Raw genomic sequence first — 16,366 nt, 5'->3', positions numbered from 1 at the left:
AGGTACATAAGAGTTGAGAGTGAGTACCAGCGAGAGTAAATTAACATGGTGTTGGCTGGACAGAAGGGAACTTTTAGAGGTCAACATTTCAGATCCAACATTATCAGTTAACTTGTGGATTCACTGAAGGAGTTTGTTTTTGAGGGATCTGACCCTTGCAGAGAGGTCTGTACCAAGTTCCATGAAAACCTTCTGAACAGTTTCAAATGTGTACCTGCGATATTTTGGGTAACTTCAGGTTTAAAGCATAGATCAGTCCAAAGAGGTAAGCAAAAGCAGTTGGCAGGTCAGGGAGATCTTGAAGGATAATCTCTTCTTCCACAACAACAGCAACACTCACGACACTTTGAGGAGCTGCGTTGTTATTATCCTCCAACACAGTGAGGATACCCACAATGAGGCCCTTCGTCTGCTCCTCTTCTGGGTCAGTGTCCTTGTGTTGACAGACAGGAAAAGACCAACACATGGATTGCAAAACATTAGATTAAAATACTGTGAATCAGAATAAGCTATTACTCTAAAATAAATCCAAATTATTGGATAAACATTTTTTTACAAATAGAATTAATTATGAGTTTGACATTAACTATTTCCATCCCATACCCCACAACCAAAAATTGAACCCCCATACACACATCAACTGACATCAATTAGGCTACATCAAGTCATAGCCAGCACAGTACAACTATTGAAGACACTCTGGACAATAAAAGCTCAATAACCTGATTCACGGAAACATAAACAAAGGCTTTTCTTGAAGTCCGGTCATACAATAACTCAGTTGGTTCAATGATGGAGAAATGCTCCCTGAAATATCTGTTTCTCCTATAATCTGTTGATAATGTACCTTTTTCTGATGTAGTGACAAGTACTGGATTTTTTCAAACACAATATTACTTATCTCTTGAATAACTTCTTCCTCAACTTCAATATTATGTTTTGCAAAAACCTCTTTGAGAATTTCAGTTGTATGAAACCTAGAAAGGGACAAAATATCATTAAATTCTTTTATAATTGCCTGTATTGCATGTTTCAACACATGTAGCAGACATTGCATACGAAGAAAAAGGGAAGCTAATCTGTGCTCAAGTATTTTGGAGTCGACATTCTGTACACAATCGGGTTCACCTTTTTCTGTGGAATCCAATCTAGGACTGCTTGTTAAAGAAAATCCAGCTTCAGGGTCACCATTACATGGCTGGTCCGTGTCATTAGACTGAAAATCACTAACTACCCTGACTGGTGTCAGAAAATCTCTAAGTTCATGGTTTTTATGATTCTGTGATGTCCATTAAAACTATTAAGGCGGTTGGTTTCAAAGCTGCACTCCACGAATGGGCAACACACTATCTCTCTGCATCTAAGGTGATGATGCAAATTAATTAATATATTTTTTTTTTTTACAGCAAATGTCCTTGTATTCACACAACCAGCACTGAAATGATAAGTTCTCTTGCCTTTGGACAGTCCTGTGCGATCTTGAAAGATGTGATTTCAAAGCACTAATGGTCCTAAAAGTGCAACAGCAGTCCCTGTGGATGCAAGGCCAGGTTGAACCTCTGTGATGTAGTCGATAGTGTTTCAGCAGAACAGCTTCAACGGCGTGGGTGAACTTGCAGAACTTGCACTGCATTCATTTCAATCTGAAAAACAAAGATGACAATTTGCTGGGGATTAGTAAAGCAGTCAGCAGAAATTTTAAACATTTAATCAATTTAATGACAATGTTAACAGTAGACTGGACACTAGAGTTGACAAGACTGACAATATAATATTTTTAAATTTATTTTGCTGCAATAAAGATTAATTACAATTAACGTATATTAATCAAGGACACTACTCAACAAACCAACACCTACAACAGTCTAGGTTAAGAAAGTCAGCAGTCAGTATAAAACGGAGCGGTCAATTAAATGCATTTTAACGTTTTCAAACACAGTGATTCAGTGCAACCAGGACTAGGAATGCAAATTATCGATTGACTTCAAGTTGACTTCTAATGTAACCCAGAATGGGTCATACATGGAAATATTTCAACTTTTTTAAATCAACAGACAAGCAGTAACTTCTGACCAACAAAATATTTGATACAGGTGAATTGTTTTTTCCTGCCACTACACTTATGATAATAAATCTGATATGAAGTACATCTTATTATTTTAATACTTAAATCGCAGTACAGTGTTTCCCCTACCATTATATTGGGGGGGCGGCCCACCCCCCCTGAAGGTCATTGTAGGCCTTTATTGTAGGGCTAGGATAGTGGATAGAGTCGGAAATCAGGGAAAGAAGTCATTTAAGGATACCTTTCCGATAGACAAGGACATCTGTCATTAAAAGTAATACATGAACACCAAGATTCCTTCAGGTGTTTGTGTCGTCGTGTCCGCATGTCGGCTTGTCCCCACTCCCCCAACGCTGTAAACCTAGGGGAAACACTGCAGTAGCATATAGTGATTTATTGAACTCAGCCTGATGTAAACGTTAATAAAACTCAATAACCTGTCACACAAGCAGCTCTATGTTGTCCCTGTGTGATGTTCAGGGACAGGACAGTCTGGTGACAGAGAGCTTTGAGGTTGAAGTAGGGCTGGGCGATATGGACCAAAACTCATATCTCGATATTGTTTAGCTGAATGGCGATACTCGATATCGATATGCCTTCTATTAACAGTGAAAACACATGGAAAATAAACTACCTGTTTGTGAATTTAAATAGTAATATAATAAAATAAAAATGTTCCTTAAATACAATAAAAGAGAGAGAGAGGTGGAGCAGGGTTAAGAGGGACATCATCAGTGAGATGAGAAAAAGGTGAACTGGCACCTCTGTAATGTTATTTTAATGCAACATAAACTATATCGATATTAACGATATTGTCTTACCCTATATCTTGTTTGAAAATATATCGATATATCTTAAAAACTTGATATATTTTCCAGCCCTAGGTTGAAGTTTATATTAATGAAGGTGAACTGTGAGACTGTGACCCAACCACATGTCAGCTGCTCCAGCGCGACGAGTGTTTTTTTTTCTTTGTTTGTTTTTTTAAGCTCCGGTAGCGACCCGGCGAACAAGGACATCATTGAACATATCGTCATAAATGTGCACAATATAGGCCGATTAATGCATTAGAGATTAGATAAACTGAGAGCATAATAACTGTAGCCTACGGTGGCTGCTAAGGGTTAAACGATCAGCAACTGATGAAACGACATACATTTAGAAAAACGCGCAGCATATATAGAAACGCTGAACATTCAAAAGCAAATGCAAACTACCACAACAAATGCAAAGGCTGAAACGCGCTGCAAAAACACAAACGAAACTTAAGTCAAAACACACAACCAGAAAACAACTGCAAACACAGAAACGCTTCCTTAAACGGAAGTGCTCCAGGCCTGTAGGGGCGCTGTGGAACTGTTTATTTCGGTTTATTTACGTGAGAGAGTAAGAGAGACAGCTAGGGTCAGAAAGTTATGTTTAGATAGGGGAAGTTGTATCGTTGAAAGACACAGGATAACTTCAATGTTGCTGAAACGCGGAGATAAAGCAAGTCTGACTGGGATTTTGACATCGGGGACGAGAGCCGAGTGTGGGTCTGTGGCTGTAGCCCCGGGATGCCTGGAGCTAGTGCTAGCTCTGGGGCTATGAGCTCCAGCTGCAACTCATCCCTCTGCACCCGCTTTACCAGCCTGACACTTCGTGCTCTCACCATCCCTGGTGTCCGGGTTGAACTCGCTACTCATCTCTTTGCTACAGTTTAACATTACTCCCTGTCATCAAACACTGACACTTCACCCACGGAGAGCCCTCTGCCCCGGGCCTGACAAGTTCAAAATCCTGACAGACGGAAGTCCCTTAGCCTACTCAAGCCAGGCAACGGTGCCGGTAGCCAGGCAGCCAACTTAGCAAAGCTACCGCTCAACAAGACCTCATTTCTCAAAGTTGTGTTTTTCCCCCCTACATGTTATAAAGTCGTGTTTGTTAACAATAGAACGTGGGGCAGAAACCCGGTGAAACGCTGCTCCGGTCGTGTTTAATTAAATTCATCTCCCCGTCTCCCTCCCGCATCTGTGAGCGACCTGAGCGGGGATTCAATGAGAGCAGCCCCGGTACGCTAGGAGACAAGCCCGGCACCATGTACGGCCACAGGTTTTGTTTTTTAAAATATAGTTTAAAAAATAGTAAGGCTTTGTAGATCAGAATCAAAAAGCTTTTAAAAAAGCTTTCTGCATTTAGCTCAGGTCATTAAATGGTTAAACAACAGTCCGCTTGTTTGCAAAAACTTTGCATACGTTTTTTTCATAGTTTACAAAAAAATGTGGAAAATAGTAAAAGCTGTAGATTTTTTTTAAAAAACAACAACATACATGTTACTGAACATTTTCTATTTTAGGAATATTGTTCAGCCCTTGTTAACATGAAAAATAAAAATAAGATAATGTGCCAATCTTAATCAAGGCCTTGGGCCAAAATCTTCTGATTCTTCATTTGAAGTCACGGGCCGCAAAAAATCCCCTCAAGGGCCGCAAATGGCCCTCGGGCCGCACTTTGGACACCCCTGCCCTAATGGCTACTCTTGTAGCTGTAACAAGTTAGTGAGCATGAATTAACACAACCAGTCACAAGATAACATGTCTGTCCTGTTTGAACGGTATTTGCCCAGATATGTTAGCAATGCAGCGCCGCTAGCATCAGTTTGCCGCTAGCTTTCGCTAATGACTGAAAACCTGTTTGTGTTTAAATGTTGAAAATGTGTAGGTCGCTTTCTCCATTAAACGACGTACAACATACTGCACAACACAACTCAGAATAAAATTCCCGTTTCATTTTAACTTAATTTAATTGAAGGTTGGTTAAAACTCCAGCTCGAGGCAGCACAGCCACAATGAGACTTTAAGTGAAGAGTGCCAACTCGGAAAACTGGCTTTCCCGCATTTCACAACAAAGAAATAAGAGTTAGCAGGACTGTTGTCCCTTGTATTGAACCCCAACTTAAAGATTTAACTATTAACAACTCACCAAAGTGTTTTGGAGCACACAGCTGTCTTGCTTTGTTGTGCTAACTAACATTATTGCCTTAAATGTAAATAATTTATATTTTCAAGTTCTACCAACATAAACACAAGTTGGCATTTTTGCAGTGACAACCGGAAATGATTCCAATGAGCTCATAATGTTGTTAATGGTGCATACCTTTGTCTGACATTCAGTATAAACAATTGATTAATGGGGTCATTGTTCTGATAGGCAGCAGCTGTGCGGCAGCACGCAAAATACACACATCACTGCTTTGGTATCGCCCCGCTCAACAGAGAGTCGGAGTCGCAGGTGTGTTAGACATAGAGTTTGTTGGACCTGAGAGTAGATGTAAAGGTAGAGAGGAGGGAATCAGATGATGGTGGAGGATATAGAATAGAATAGAATTACTTTATTGATCCCAAACTGGGAAATGAATGTGTCACCTGGCAGAAACCTGAAGGACAGAGACTCATAACCATCCCCGCCTGCTTTGCCTAACTTCATCTGATAGCAGGAGGAGAGGACTAACCACACTTCAGCTCTGAGTGAGTTCTTGTTCTGCTTTTACTACTTTTTCTTCTTCTACTACTGCTTTTATTTTACTTTTTCCTCTTCTTCTACATCTTCTTTTTCTTCATCTTCTACTAATCCTTCAGCTGTTTCTGCTAATTCTTCTTCATTCAGCAGTGTTTTCCAAACATTTCAGCGGTCAGCATTCCCATACATTTTCCGCAGGTAAATCTGGCATTACTAGTCAGTCTGTCATTCTAGTTTCTAGTTATCGCCTGAAGCTGAGCGAGCGGCTGTGAGAGATTGTCATCAGGAATGAGGAAATTTAAACTGACTTGAGAAATGCTCTGATCTGATCTTTTTTTTTTTATCAAATTGAGTTTTTTACACTTTTATTGTTACGAAAAACAGCGAGGGAATCAGAAATGAAGCGACTAGGTTTTTAAAACTCCAGACAGCAGCAATACAGCCTACACTTGTCTAACCTGAGAAAAGCTGAACAAAGTGCTTCATCCTGTAATTACTTGATTTTATTTTTGTGCGCACCCTCTGTCTTTTTTTCGGTCTCTTTCTCTCCCCAATCCGTGCAAGTTATTGAACTGGACATGTGATTTAAAATAGCTTGGTGTCCAAATATTTAAGTTTTTTTCCTGAACTATACTTTCCACTGTTTGTAATTATTATTTATTTTCTGTCTGTTTGTTTTTATGTTCACCTTTGTCTTCTGTTATATGGGACCTTTAAATAAATTTGATTGGCTAACAATTATCCGAAATCTTGGTCGCGATTTGTGCCATTTTCTGCATTCTTTTCTTCTATTTTTCCATTTTTTTCCCTCCATTTTAACATTTATAATCAAAGGCAGAATTGTTATTATTTCTCGATCAGTCTGGAACCTCAGTTAAATCATGTAAAATTCCTCACCTTTTATTGTTCATTTATTCATAGCTTTTCGATCAGATCTGTTCCATACATGAAATATAAATGATCATTTCTGTATATTATATAAAAATGAGATGTTTCTTTAAATACTAAGATATGAGAAAAATCCTGTCAGATTTTTAAAAAATCTGAGGGGGATCCAGTCCCCCCATTTTAAAATGGCATGACACCTCTGTGTGCAGAAACAAAACAGACCATCTAAATCTAGTGAAATGTATAATGTCTCTAACTGTTGTTTGTATTTCTGCCTCAGGTTGGGAATCTACCCTCTTTGGCCAGATGAACAAAGCAAGAGAACCCAGAGGGAAACTGTTCTTCCTGTTTGTTTCTACTATGGTTTCTACCATCCTTTTCATTCTCTATGTCATTGGCACATCCCCTGTGGAGTACATTTCCCCCCCAAGGCTGCAGGAGCCTCCGAATGTATGCCCTGTGGGGACTGCCGAGCACACCATCACCCCCCTGAACAACACTGACCACTTCCTGGTGTCAGCCTTCATGGACCAGAGAGTGAAAGGATTTGATTTACGCATTATTAGCATATTTAAAACAAACTCCGCCAAACCTCTTTACTGTCTTTTCTGCTGTGCAGGCCAGTTATCAAATACAACTCCAACAAACATTTTACAACATAGAGAAAACTTTGGTTTTCTCTTTGTCACTACGGATATCATGTGTCAGATTCCTCAAAACTGCAACGCTACACATGTTACTCTTCAGACTAAGCCAGAAAGAGTGAAGGCATTGGACCAGCTTTGGCTTCCTATAAGAAACCAGAAGACCAAAGGGAATGAGGAGAAAAAGTTGCAGTTTAACTTCACAGTCTGTCTCTCTAATTTGTTTGGAGGAATCAACAACGTGCTTCAGTTTGCACAATCGCTGGAGATGTACAGGTCAGCATCACACCATACATTACACAGCTCCAAATCAACCTTGAGGCATTTTCTCTAAATATTTCACGATTTAAAAGGTTCTGTAGAAAGTGCACTGAATTGCATCACATAATATTTGATTATCCCTCCGCTGCTGTTGTCATACTTTGAAAAGTTCAAGTTCAAACAAACACTTATCCATTCCAATACTTTTGAACGTAGTGATTTACCCTTCGGTACAGCCTTTGTCATTATGACATCAAAGTCGTCAGTTTTACCTCTTATAATGCTTCATCTCGGAACTTCTTTAGCTGCTGTCCAACATTGTTCTACTGTCTCCTTCTTTTGCCTTATCCTGATGTCAACGGTTTTGGCCAATTAACTTCCATTAACACTACCCTAATTTATGTCATGGGTTAGGGTTAGGGTGCCACTAGTCGCCAGAGTCGTTAATTAATGACATGGTGAGTCAAATTTGTACAAAAATCAGTTTTAACTAGCTTGTTCCAATGTTACAAATTGTTACCGATTTTCACTGATTTCCCCCTGTTACGCCTGTTACATCTGAAGATAGATCATGGGTGGAACAACAAACCCCAACCATTCTGCATCCATGCATAAAAACATTGCAGACAGGGGTGTGAATATCCTGCTTTGAAATGCCAATATGTAAGCTACAAGAGATTTCAAAAATGCTGCCAAAAAAGCTGGAAATCACTAGCACGATATGACTAACTGTGTTATTTCTTCTAATTGGTTGAACAAATGATTGAACCTTTGATTTACCTATCTGCAGGTTGCTAGGTGTTGACAGGGTGGTGATCTACAACACCAGCTGTGGCCCAGAACTGGACCTCCTGTTGCAGAGCTACAGCAGGACAGGCTTCCTGGAGATAGTTCCTTGGCCGATCGACTTGTTTCTGAGTCCATCTTGGGGCTGGCTCTACTCTGTGAGCGGGGGGGACATGCATTACTTTGGTCAACTGGCTACACTTAACGAGTGTGTTTACAGATCCATGGACCGGTCGCGTTACGTCCTGTTGAACGATATTGATGAGATTATAATGCCATACCAACACAACAACCTGATGTCTCTGATGAACACACTCCAACAGCAGCATCCAAAGGTAGGCCACTTTTGCTAGAACAGAATCAAAACAATCATATTTGACATTTATTAATATTTGTATTTTTCCCCCCCGTCTTCCATGTTGTGTCACATTCTATAGACAGGTGTGTTCCTCATTGAGAACCATATCTTCCCCAAGACTGTTTTCGAGCCAAGCAAGAGGTTTCATCTACCTAAGTGGGACAAAGTGCCAGGGGTCAATATTCTGGAGCACATCTACAGGGAGGACCCCGACAGAACAAAATATCACCCGCACAAGTTAATAGTTCAGCCAAGGTAGGATGAGGATTTTTGGACTGAAAAGTTGCTCACTTAGTCAGAAGAGCCAGTGTTTTGGTACTATGAATTGTGTATTTTGACAAGTCTTTTTGAAAAAAAAACTTTTTCAGTCATTGTAAAAAGTTTTTCCTAATCCTAATCCTTCCTAATCTCACCTAAAAAAAAAAAAAACACCCTCTCAAACCTAAGCATTTTTTGACAACAACCTCCCAAAACTCCAGAAAAATGGCAAAGAATTTCAATGTGGACTAAATTCTTCATTTTTCAGCTTTTGGAGCAGAAAGAGACATCAAATTAGAAATATGTGAAAGCTTAAACCTAAATAATTGCCTGTGCACTAAAGTGCAATACATTTTTTTAGAATTATCAATGAAAAACAACAAAAACAATGTTACGTGGCGACGTTACATCGAGTCTTAAAGGTATGTGCACGCCAGCATCAGATCTGATCTTAAAGGTGGACAGGCAAACGTTGCATCCAATCTAAATGGGTTAAATGTTGTAAAGATTGATGGGGGATATTCTTTACAGCAAACCAGAGTCCTAATAGACATGAAGTTATTCAGAATTGGATAATAACTTTGGAAGGACAGCCTGCTCTAAGTCAAACAGAAGCTCAATTCAGAGTACAGCCGGACTTCAAACTGAAATCCAAAACATATGCCTCCAAGCCAAGCCGAGGTTCACTGATACACTGTTTTTTTGTGTCTCTGTGATTAACAGGTTGGTGGAGCAGGTTTCTGTGCATGCACCGCTCAAGGCTTTTGGAACCACATACAAAGTTCCCCCAGACGTTTGTCGGATCGTTCACGTCCGTGTTTCTCTGAGGGGAAAATTGGATGCCAAGGAGCTCAATGAGGATACACGCCTGTGGGACTTTAACGAAAAACTAATTCCCAATGTTGACAAAGCACTGGAGAGAGCAGGGCTGCTGAGATCAGAACCTGCCCTTTAACAGGTTATGTACTTCAAGGTCTAGAAACGTCAACTGATCATCTGTTCTAATGTAACTCAGTTTAGTCTTGAAACCTTTCTGTGTTCTAATCTCTTTCTATTTTTTTCAAAAGCAACTCCAATATTTTTGCCTGTTTTACCATGTTTCTGGTGGTGGAACTTTTTAGAAACATACAGAGATTTTTAGGTTGGGTAGAATCAAAGATCTGAACCAGTTTGCTTGACTGCTTCAATTGCTGCAACTCCTGTTGGTTTGCCATGACAACTGCTCTCATATCTAGCAAACTGAGGGGCGTCCAAAACGGCCGTGTCAGGGTGCCTTAAAACCGCCTCCCTTCTTTGGTCAAAAGAAATACAGACCATTCTGGAGTAGAATCCAAACTAGAAGGAGGACATACTGGCTACTGCATCGAATGAATAAAACCTTTATTGCCCCTAGGGGTTTTTGCCTTGCACCGTGAGCATAAAACCCTTTACAAGAAGCCAGTATTTGAACATAGAATGTTCTCTTAATTTCTGATGATAAAGTTAGGTAATTTTCGGATTTAAATCAGTAGTTATCTAACATATTATGTATTCCGTGGCTTGTTTTTCTCCTCCTGCTCCCTGTGCTCTGGAAATTCAAGATATGAACTCTTATAGCCTATTTATAGACTAAAATAAAATATAGCCTATAAAAGCATATATATTATATAAATAGCAAGTTCAATGGCTTTAGCTGTTACTGCTAACACTACACATACTTTTATCTTTATTACTGACATTGTAGCTTATATATACCCTCTACCTGCTCCCCCTCGATCGCATCATCACCCGGCACGGAATCTCATTCCACTGCTATGCTGACGACACGCAACTGTACGTGAAAACCCACACCACCTCCTCCACAGCCTCACCAGCTTCATCCACACTCACCACCTGCCTGGAGGAGATAAAAGCATGGACGAGTCAAAACTTCCTCCAATTAAACAGCTCAAAAACCGAAGCCATGCCAGTCGGTACACCTCACCAAGTTCAATCATCTCCCATAACCACCATATCTTTCTCTGGTCAAGACATCCATCTTTCACTGCTCATCACCAACCTAGGCGTAGAAATGGACCTTCATCTAACCTTTCATTCACACATAAAACACATCTGCAAAACCTAATTTTTCCATCTCAAGAACATTGCTAAACTCCGCCCCTCACTCACCCCCCAAGACGCTGAGAAACTCGTCCACGCTTTTGTCTCTTCCAGGCTCCCTGGCAAGAGCATACAGAAACTCCAGTACATGCAGAACAGCGCGACCAGGATCCTGAGGAGAGTGCGGAAACATGAGCACATCACACCCATCCTGCACTCACTACACTGGCTTCCCGTCTCACTCGGATCGAATTTGAAATCACATTACTCGCCCATCAATGCATACATGGAAATGCCCCTCCATACCTCAAAGAACTGCTCATCCCACTAACCCGCACAAGACACCTCCGATCTGCCGCCACAAATTGCCTCCAAACCCCCAGGACTAAGCTCTGCTCCATGGGGGACAGAGTCTTCTCTTCTGCTGCCCCAAGGCTATGGAATACTCTTCCTGATTACCTGAGAGCCCCTCAGACAATGGACTCCTTTAAAAAAGACTTAAAAACTCTCCTCTTTAAAAGACCTTTTCCCTTAAACCACTGCTTTTAGATCTTGTTTTATGCTTACGTTCTTAACTCTGATTTTACCTTGACTATTGAGATTTTCGTTTAAAGGTAAAGTGCGTTTTAAATCAAATGTATCATTATTATTATTATTATTATTATAAATGGCAAGTTCAGTGGCTTTAGCTGTTACTGCTAACACTACACATACTTTTATCATTATAACTGACATTGTAGCTTAATTTTAAGAGAATCAGCCAAACAAAATGTGACAGAAATGATAGAATAAGGGCTTTATTTATTTAAGGAAGGTGACAGTTTTCTGATCTTTGCACACAGATCATGCACTTGCACGTTTTTCATAACAGGGGCATCAATATTTTTACAATGTTAGTATTTAACACCATAGTAGAAAAGTTGACTCTTCTATATGTATATTCAAGTCTGCAGCAGGTTTAAATTCAATTCAATTCAGAAAACTTTTTGTCCCCGGGGGGCAATTCAAAAGCACACAGAGCAGTAAAATAACATCAGTGCAGGCAGACAAAACATTTTAACCTAAATATAAATTGTCAATTTAAATACAACTTAAAGCTTAAACTTAACATACAAAATATACTGTGGGCACCGGAGATTATTTAAGAGGCAGGTAGAGGACCAGCATGCACCTGGGTGGGCCTATTGTTTTTTACCAGAGCAAGAGAGGCAGCAGGAGCCACGATTTTCTTTGTTCTTTTGTTTGTTTTTTCAAATAAACCACGAAAAAACCGTAGCTCTTGCATGGACATTGGATTTCTTTGCCTGCGTACACCACATCCCCATGGTGCATCAGTGGTCATTTGATTATTTTTGATATTAGTTTATTTAGATTTTTTATTTGTTTTTGGACAGATAGCCACTACGTAACCATAAAGGTAAATATGAGATAAATAAAGTGACCGTAGTGCAATGAGCTATAATAAGCTATAATAATTATAGTAATAAGAATAAAGTAACCAGAACTGTATGAATACTGATATAAACTGGATAGAATAAAGTGATGTAGTGCATGAGACCAGATAAAGCAGAGGCTGTTAAGGTGCATGGCAAATAGAAAGGAAGTAGAACAGCAAAGTTCACAGCTAAGAGTCTGCATTGGGTGAGAGGTGTTGGTGTCTGTTTGTTTTTTTTTTTTTGTTTTTTTTTGGGGGGGGTTAGGAGTTGAGGAGCTGGACAGCCCTGGGAACAAAGGTTGCTCTTCTCTTCTGTGTCCTGCAGCAGGGACAGCGAAGCCGGCATCCTGAGGGGAGCCACTCAAACGCTGGGAAGAGAGCGTGTGATGGGTCCTGCATAATCCGACCTGCTAGCCTGAGTGTCTGTTGCTCGTAGATGGATGTTAGAGTCCTTACAGGTAGTCCAATGATCTTAGAGCAGACTGTGACCGTGCTCTGCAGGTGGTTTCTGTTCTGGAGGGTGGTGGAGTGGAACCAGCAGGTTATAGAAAATGTAATAACGCTCTCCATGAAGGAGTAGTAGAAGGTCAGAAGAATGTTTTTACTGACTCCAAAGGAATTGAGCTTCCTCAGGAGGTATTTTCGCTGCTGACAATTCCTGAGAATCTCCTTGGTGTTGGAGGAGAATTTCAGCAGGCAGTCGAAGATGGTACCCAGGTACTTATACTCTTCTACTAGTTCAACAGGATTCCTATGGATTGTGGTGATTGCAGCTGCGGCCAGTTCCCTCTGCTTGTTGGAGAAGGTTACCACCATGTCTTTGGTCTTGCTCATGTTCAGTTGGAGGCAGGAGCTGTCACACCACTCCACAAACTCCTGAAGAACTGGTCCACGGTGGTGAGAGGGGCCTGACAGCAGAGACAGGAGAACTGTGTCGTCCGCGTACTTCACCAGGTGAGTTTGGCTGTGTGGTTCTGCAGTCATCGGTGTAGAGAATGAAGAGCAGAGGAGAGCGCACACAGCCCTGAGGGGAGCCAGTTGGCCATTAAGGCTAGTCCTTTTGAAAATGTCTTACAAATCTCACAAAGACATACGATTGTTACTCGTTCTTTATTACAGGATCTATCAGATTGGTTGTATAGTTATGACATGTTGCTGCTTCAGACCTCATCATAGACTTGGCTTAAAGCTGAGAATACATGTGATAAAGTCTGACCTGCAATCAATCAATCTTTATTTGTATAGTGCCAATTTATTACAAATGTTATGTCAAGCATTACCCTACCTTATTCTCTGATATAATCTACATAGACCGATCATAAATCCATCACCAGCACACATGACAGGAGTACAATAGCAGCAGCAGAGGCTGCCGGATAATATTTGCTCTGCGGGGACAACTGCTCAAAAAACTCTCAAAAAAGTTTGACTCCCTACAAGATTGAAATCCAAATCATCCCACCTAAAGCCTTGAAGTTGTTGTGATGATGTAACCAATAACTTCTAATCAAATGTATAAATAATTACAGATGCAACATATACATTCAAAACATTTGTTTTATTTAAACTGTACCAGCATCAAATCCCTTTCAACAGGGCCAAGTAAATGCAAACTGATGAGACCCAATTGTCCCAGTCCTAGCAGTCAACTTGTGCTACATTGTATACTTGTAAACTTTGAGATTGAATAAAAGATCAAACATGACAGCAACACTCACGACACTTTGAGGAGCTGCGTTGTTATTATCCTCCAACACAGTGAGGATACCCACAATGAGGCCCTTCGTCTGCTCCTCTTCTGGGTCAGTGTCCTTGTGTTGACAGACAGGAAAAGACCAACACATGGATTGCAAAACATTAGATTAAAATACTGTGAATCAGAATAAGCTATTACTCTAAAATAAATCCAAATTATTGGATAAACATTTTTTTACAAATAGAATTAATTATGAGTTTGACATTAACTATTTCCATCCCATACCCCACAACCAAAAATTGAACCCCCATACACACATCAACTGACATCAATTAGGCTACATCAAGTCATAGCCAGGACAGTACAACTATTGAAGACACTCTGGACAATAAAAGCTCAATAACCTGATTCACGGAAACATAAACAAAGGCTTTTCTTGAAGTCCGGTCATACAATAACTCAGTTGGTTCAATGATGGAGAAATGCTCCCTGAAATATCTGTTTCTCCTATAATCTGTTGATAATGTACCTTTTTCTGATGTAGTAACAAGTACTGGATTTTTTTCAAACACAATATTACTTATCTCTTGAATAACTTCTTCCTCAACTTCAATATTATGTTTTGCAAAAACCTCTTTGAGAATTTCCGTTGTATGAAACCTAGAAAGGGACAAAATATCATTAAATTCTTTTATAATTGCCTGTATTGCATGTTTCAACACATGTAGCAGACATTGCATACGAAGAAAAAGGGAAGCTAATCTGTGCTCAAGTATTTTGGAGTCGACATTCTGTACACAATCGGGTTCACCTTTTTCTGTGGAATCCAATCTAGGACTGCTTGTTAAAGAAAATCCAGCTTCAGGGTCAACATTACATGGCTGGTCCGTGTCATTAGACTGAAAATCACTAACTACCCTGACTGGTGTCAGAAAATCTCTAAGTTCATGGTTTTTATGATTCTGTGATGTCCAATAAAACTATTAAGGCGGTTGGTTTCAAAGCTGCACTCCACGAATGGGCAACACACTATCTCTCTGCATCTAAGGTGATGATGCAAATTAATTAATATATATATTTTTTTACAGCAAATGTCCTTGTATTCACACAACCAGCACTGAAATGATAAGTTCTCTTGCCTTTGGACAGTCCTGTGCGATCTTGAAAGATGTGATTTCAAAGCACTAATGGTCCTAAAAGTGCAACAGCAGTCCCTGTGGATGCAAGGCCAGGTTGAACCTCTGTGATGTAGTCGATAGTGTTTCAGCAGAACAGCTTCAACGGCGTGGGTGAACTTGCAGAACTTGCACTGCATTCATTTCAATCTGAAAAACAAAGATGACAATTTGCTGGGGATTAGTAAAGCAGTCAGCAGAAATTTTAAACATTTAATCAATTTAATGACAATGTTAACAGTAGACTGGACACTAGAGTTGACAAGACTGACAATATAATATTTTTAAATTTATTTTGCTGCAATAAAGATGAATTACAATTAACGTATATTAATCAAGGACACTACTCAACAAACCAACACCTACAACAGTCTAGGTTAAGAAAGTCAGCAGTCAGTATAAAACGGAGCGGTCAATTAAATGCATTTTAACGTTTTCAAACACAGTGATTCAGTGCAACCAGGACTAGGAATGCAAATTATCGATTGACTTCAAGTTGACTTCTAATGTAACCCAGAATGGGTCATACATGGAAATATTTCAACTTTTTTAAATCAACAGACAAGCAGTAACTTCTGACCAACAAAATATTTGATACAGGTGAATTGGTTTTTCCTGCCACTACACTTATGATAATAAATCTGATATGAATTACATCTTATTATTTTAATACTTAAATCGCAGTACAGTGTTTCCCCTACCATTATATTGGGGGGGCGGCTCGCCCCCCCTGAAGGTCATTGTAGGCCTTTATTGTAGGGATAGGATAGTGGATAGAGTCGGAAATCAGGGAAAGAAGTCATTTAAGGATACCTTTCCGATAGACAAGGACATCTGTCATTAAAAGTAATACATGAACACCAAGATTCCTTCAGGTGTTTGTGTCGTCGTGTCGGCATGTCGGCTTGTCCCCACTCCCCCAACGCTGTAAACCTAGGGGAAACACTGCAGTAGCATATAGTGATTTATTGAACTCAGCCTGATGTAAACGTTAATAAAACTCAATAACCTGTCACACAAGCAGCTCTATGTTGTCCCTGTGTGATGTTCAGGGACAGGACAGTCTGGTGACAGAGAGCTTTGAGGTTGAAGTAGGGCTGGGTGATATGGACCAAAACTCATATCTCGATATTGTTTAGCTGAATGGCGATACTCGATATCGATATGCCTTCTATTAACAGTGAAAACACATGGAAAATAAACTACCTGTTTGTGAATTTAAA

General features: G+C 39.9%; 1 protein-coding gene across 1 annotated transcript; it reads left to right on the top strand.

Moving 5' to 3' along the window:
* Positions 1-5,346: 5,346 nt before the first annotated feature.
* On the top strand, positions 5,347-9,816 carry LOC132993435 (uncharacterized). Its single transcript, XM_061063282.1, has 5 exons — positions 5,347-5,571; positions 6,732-7,371; positions 8,147-8,477; positions 8,580-8,755; positions 9,482-9,816. The coding sequence occupies exons 2-5, from the start codon at positions 6,758-6,760 to the stop codon at positions 9,711-9,713; spliced, it is 1,353 nt and encodes a 450-aa protein (XP_060919265.1). The 5' UTR covers positions 5,347-5,571; positions 6,732-6,757; the 3' UTR covers positions 9,714-9,816.
* The last annotated feature ends 6,550 nt before the right edge of the window (positions 9,817-16,366 follow it).

This window comes from Labrus mixtus, chromosome 18 (genome assembly GCF_963584025.1).
Source record: "Labrus mixtus chromosome 18, fLabMix1.1, whole genome shotgun sequence".
NCBI classification, from domain to species: Eukaryota; Metazoa; Chordata; class Actinopteri; order Labriformes; family Labridae; genus Labrus; species Labrus mixtus.
Note: the sequence above shows the minus strand (reverse complement) of the source record. Positions and strands in the feature narration are given on the sequence as shown.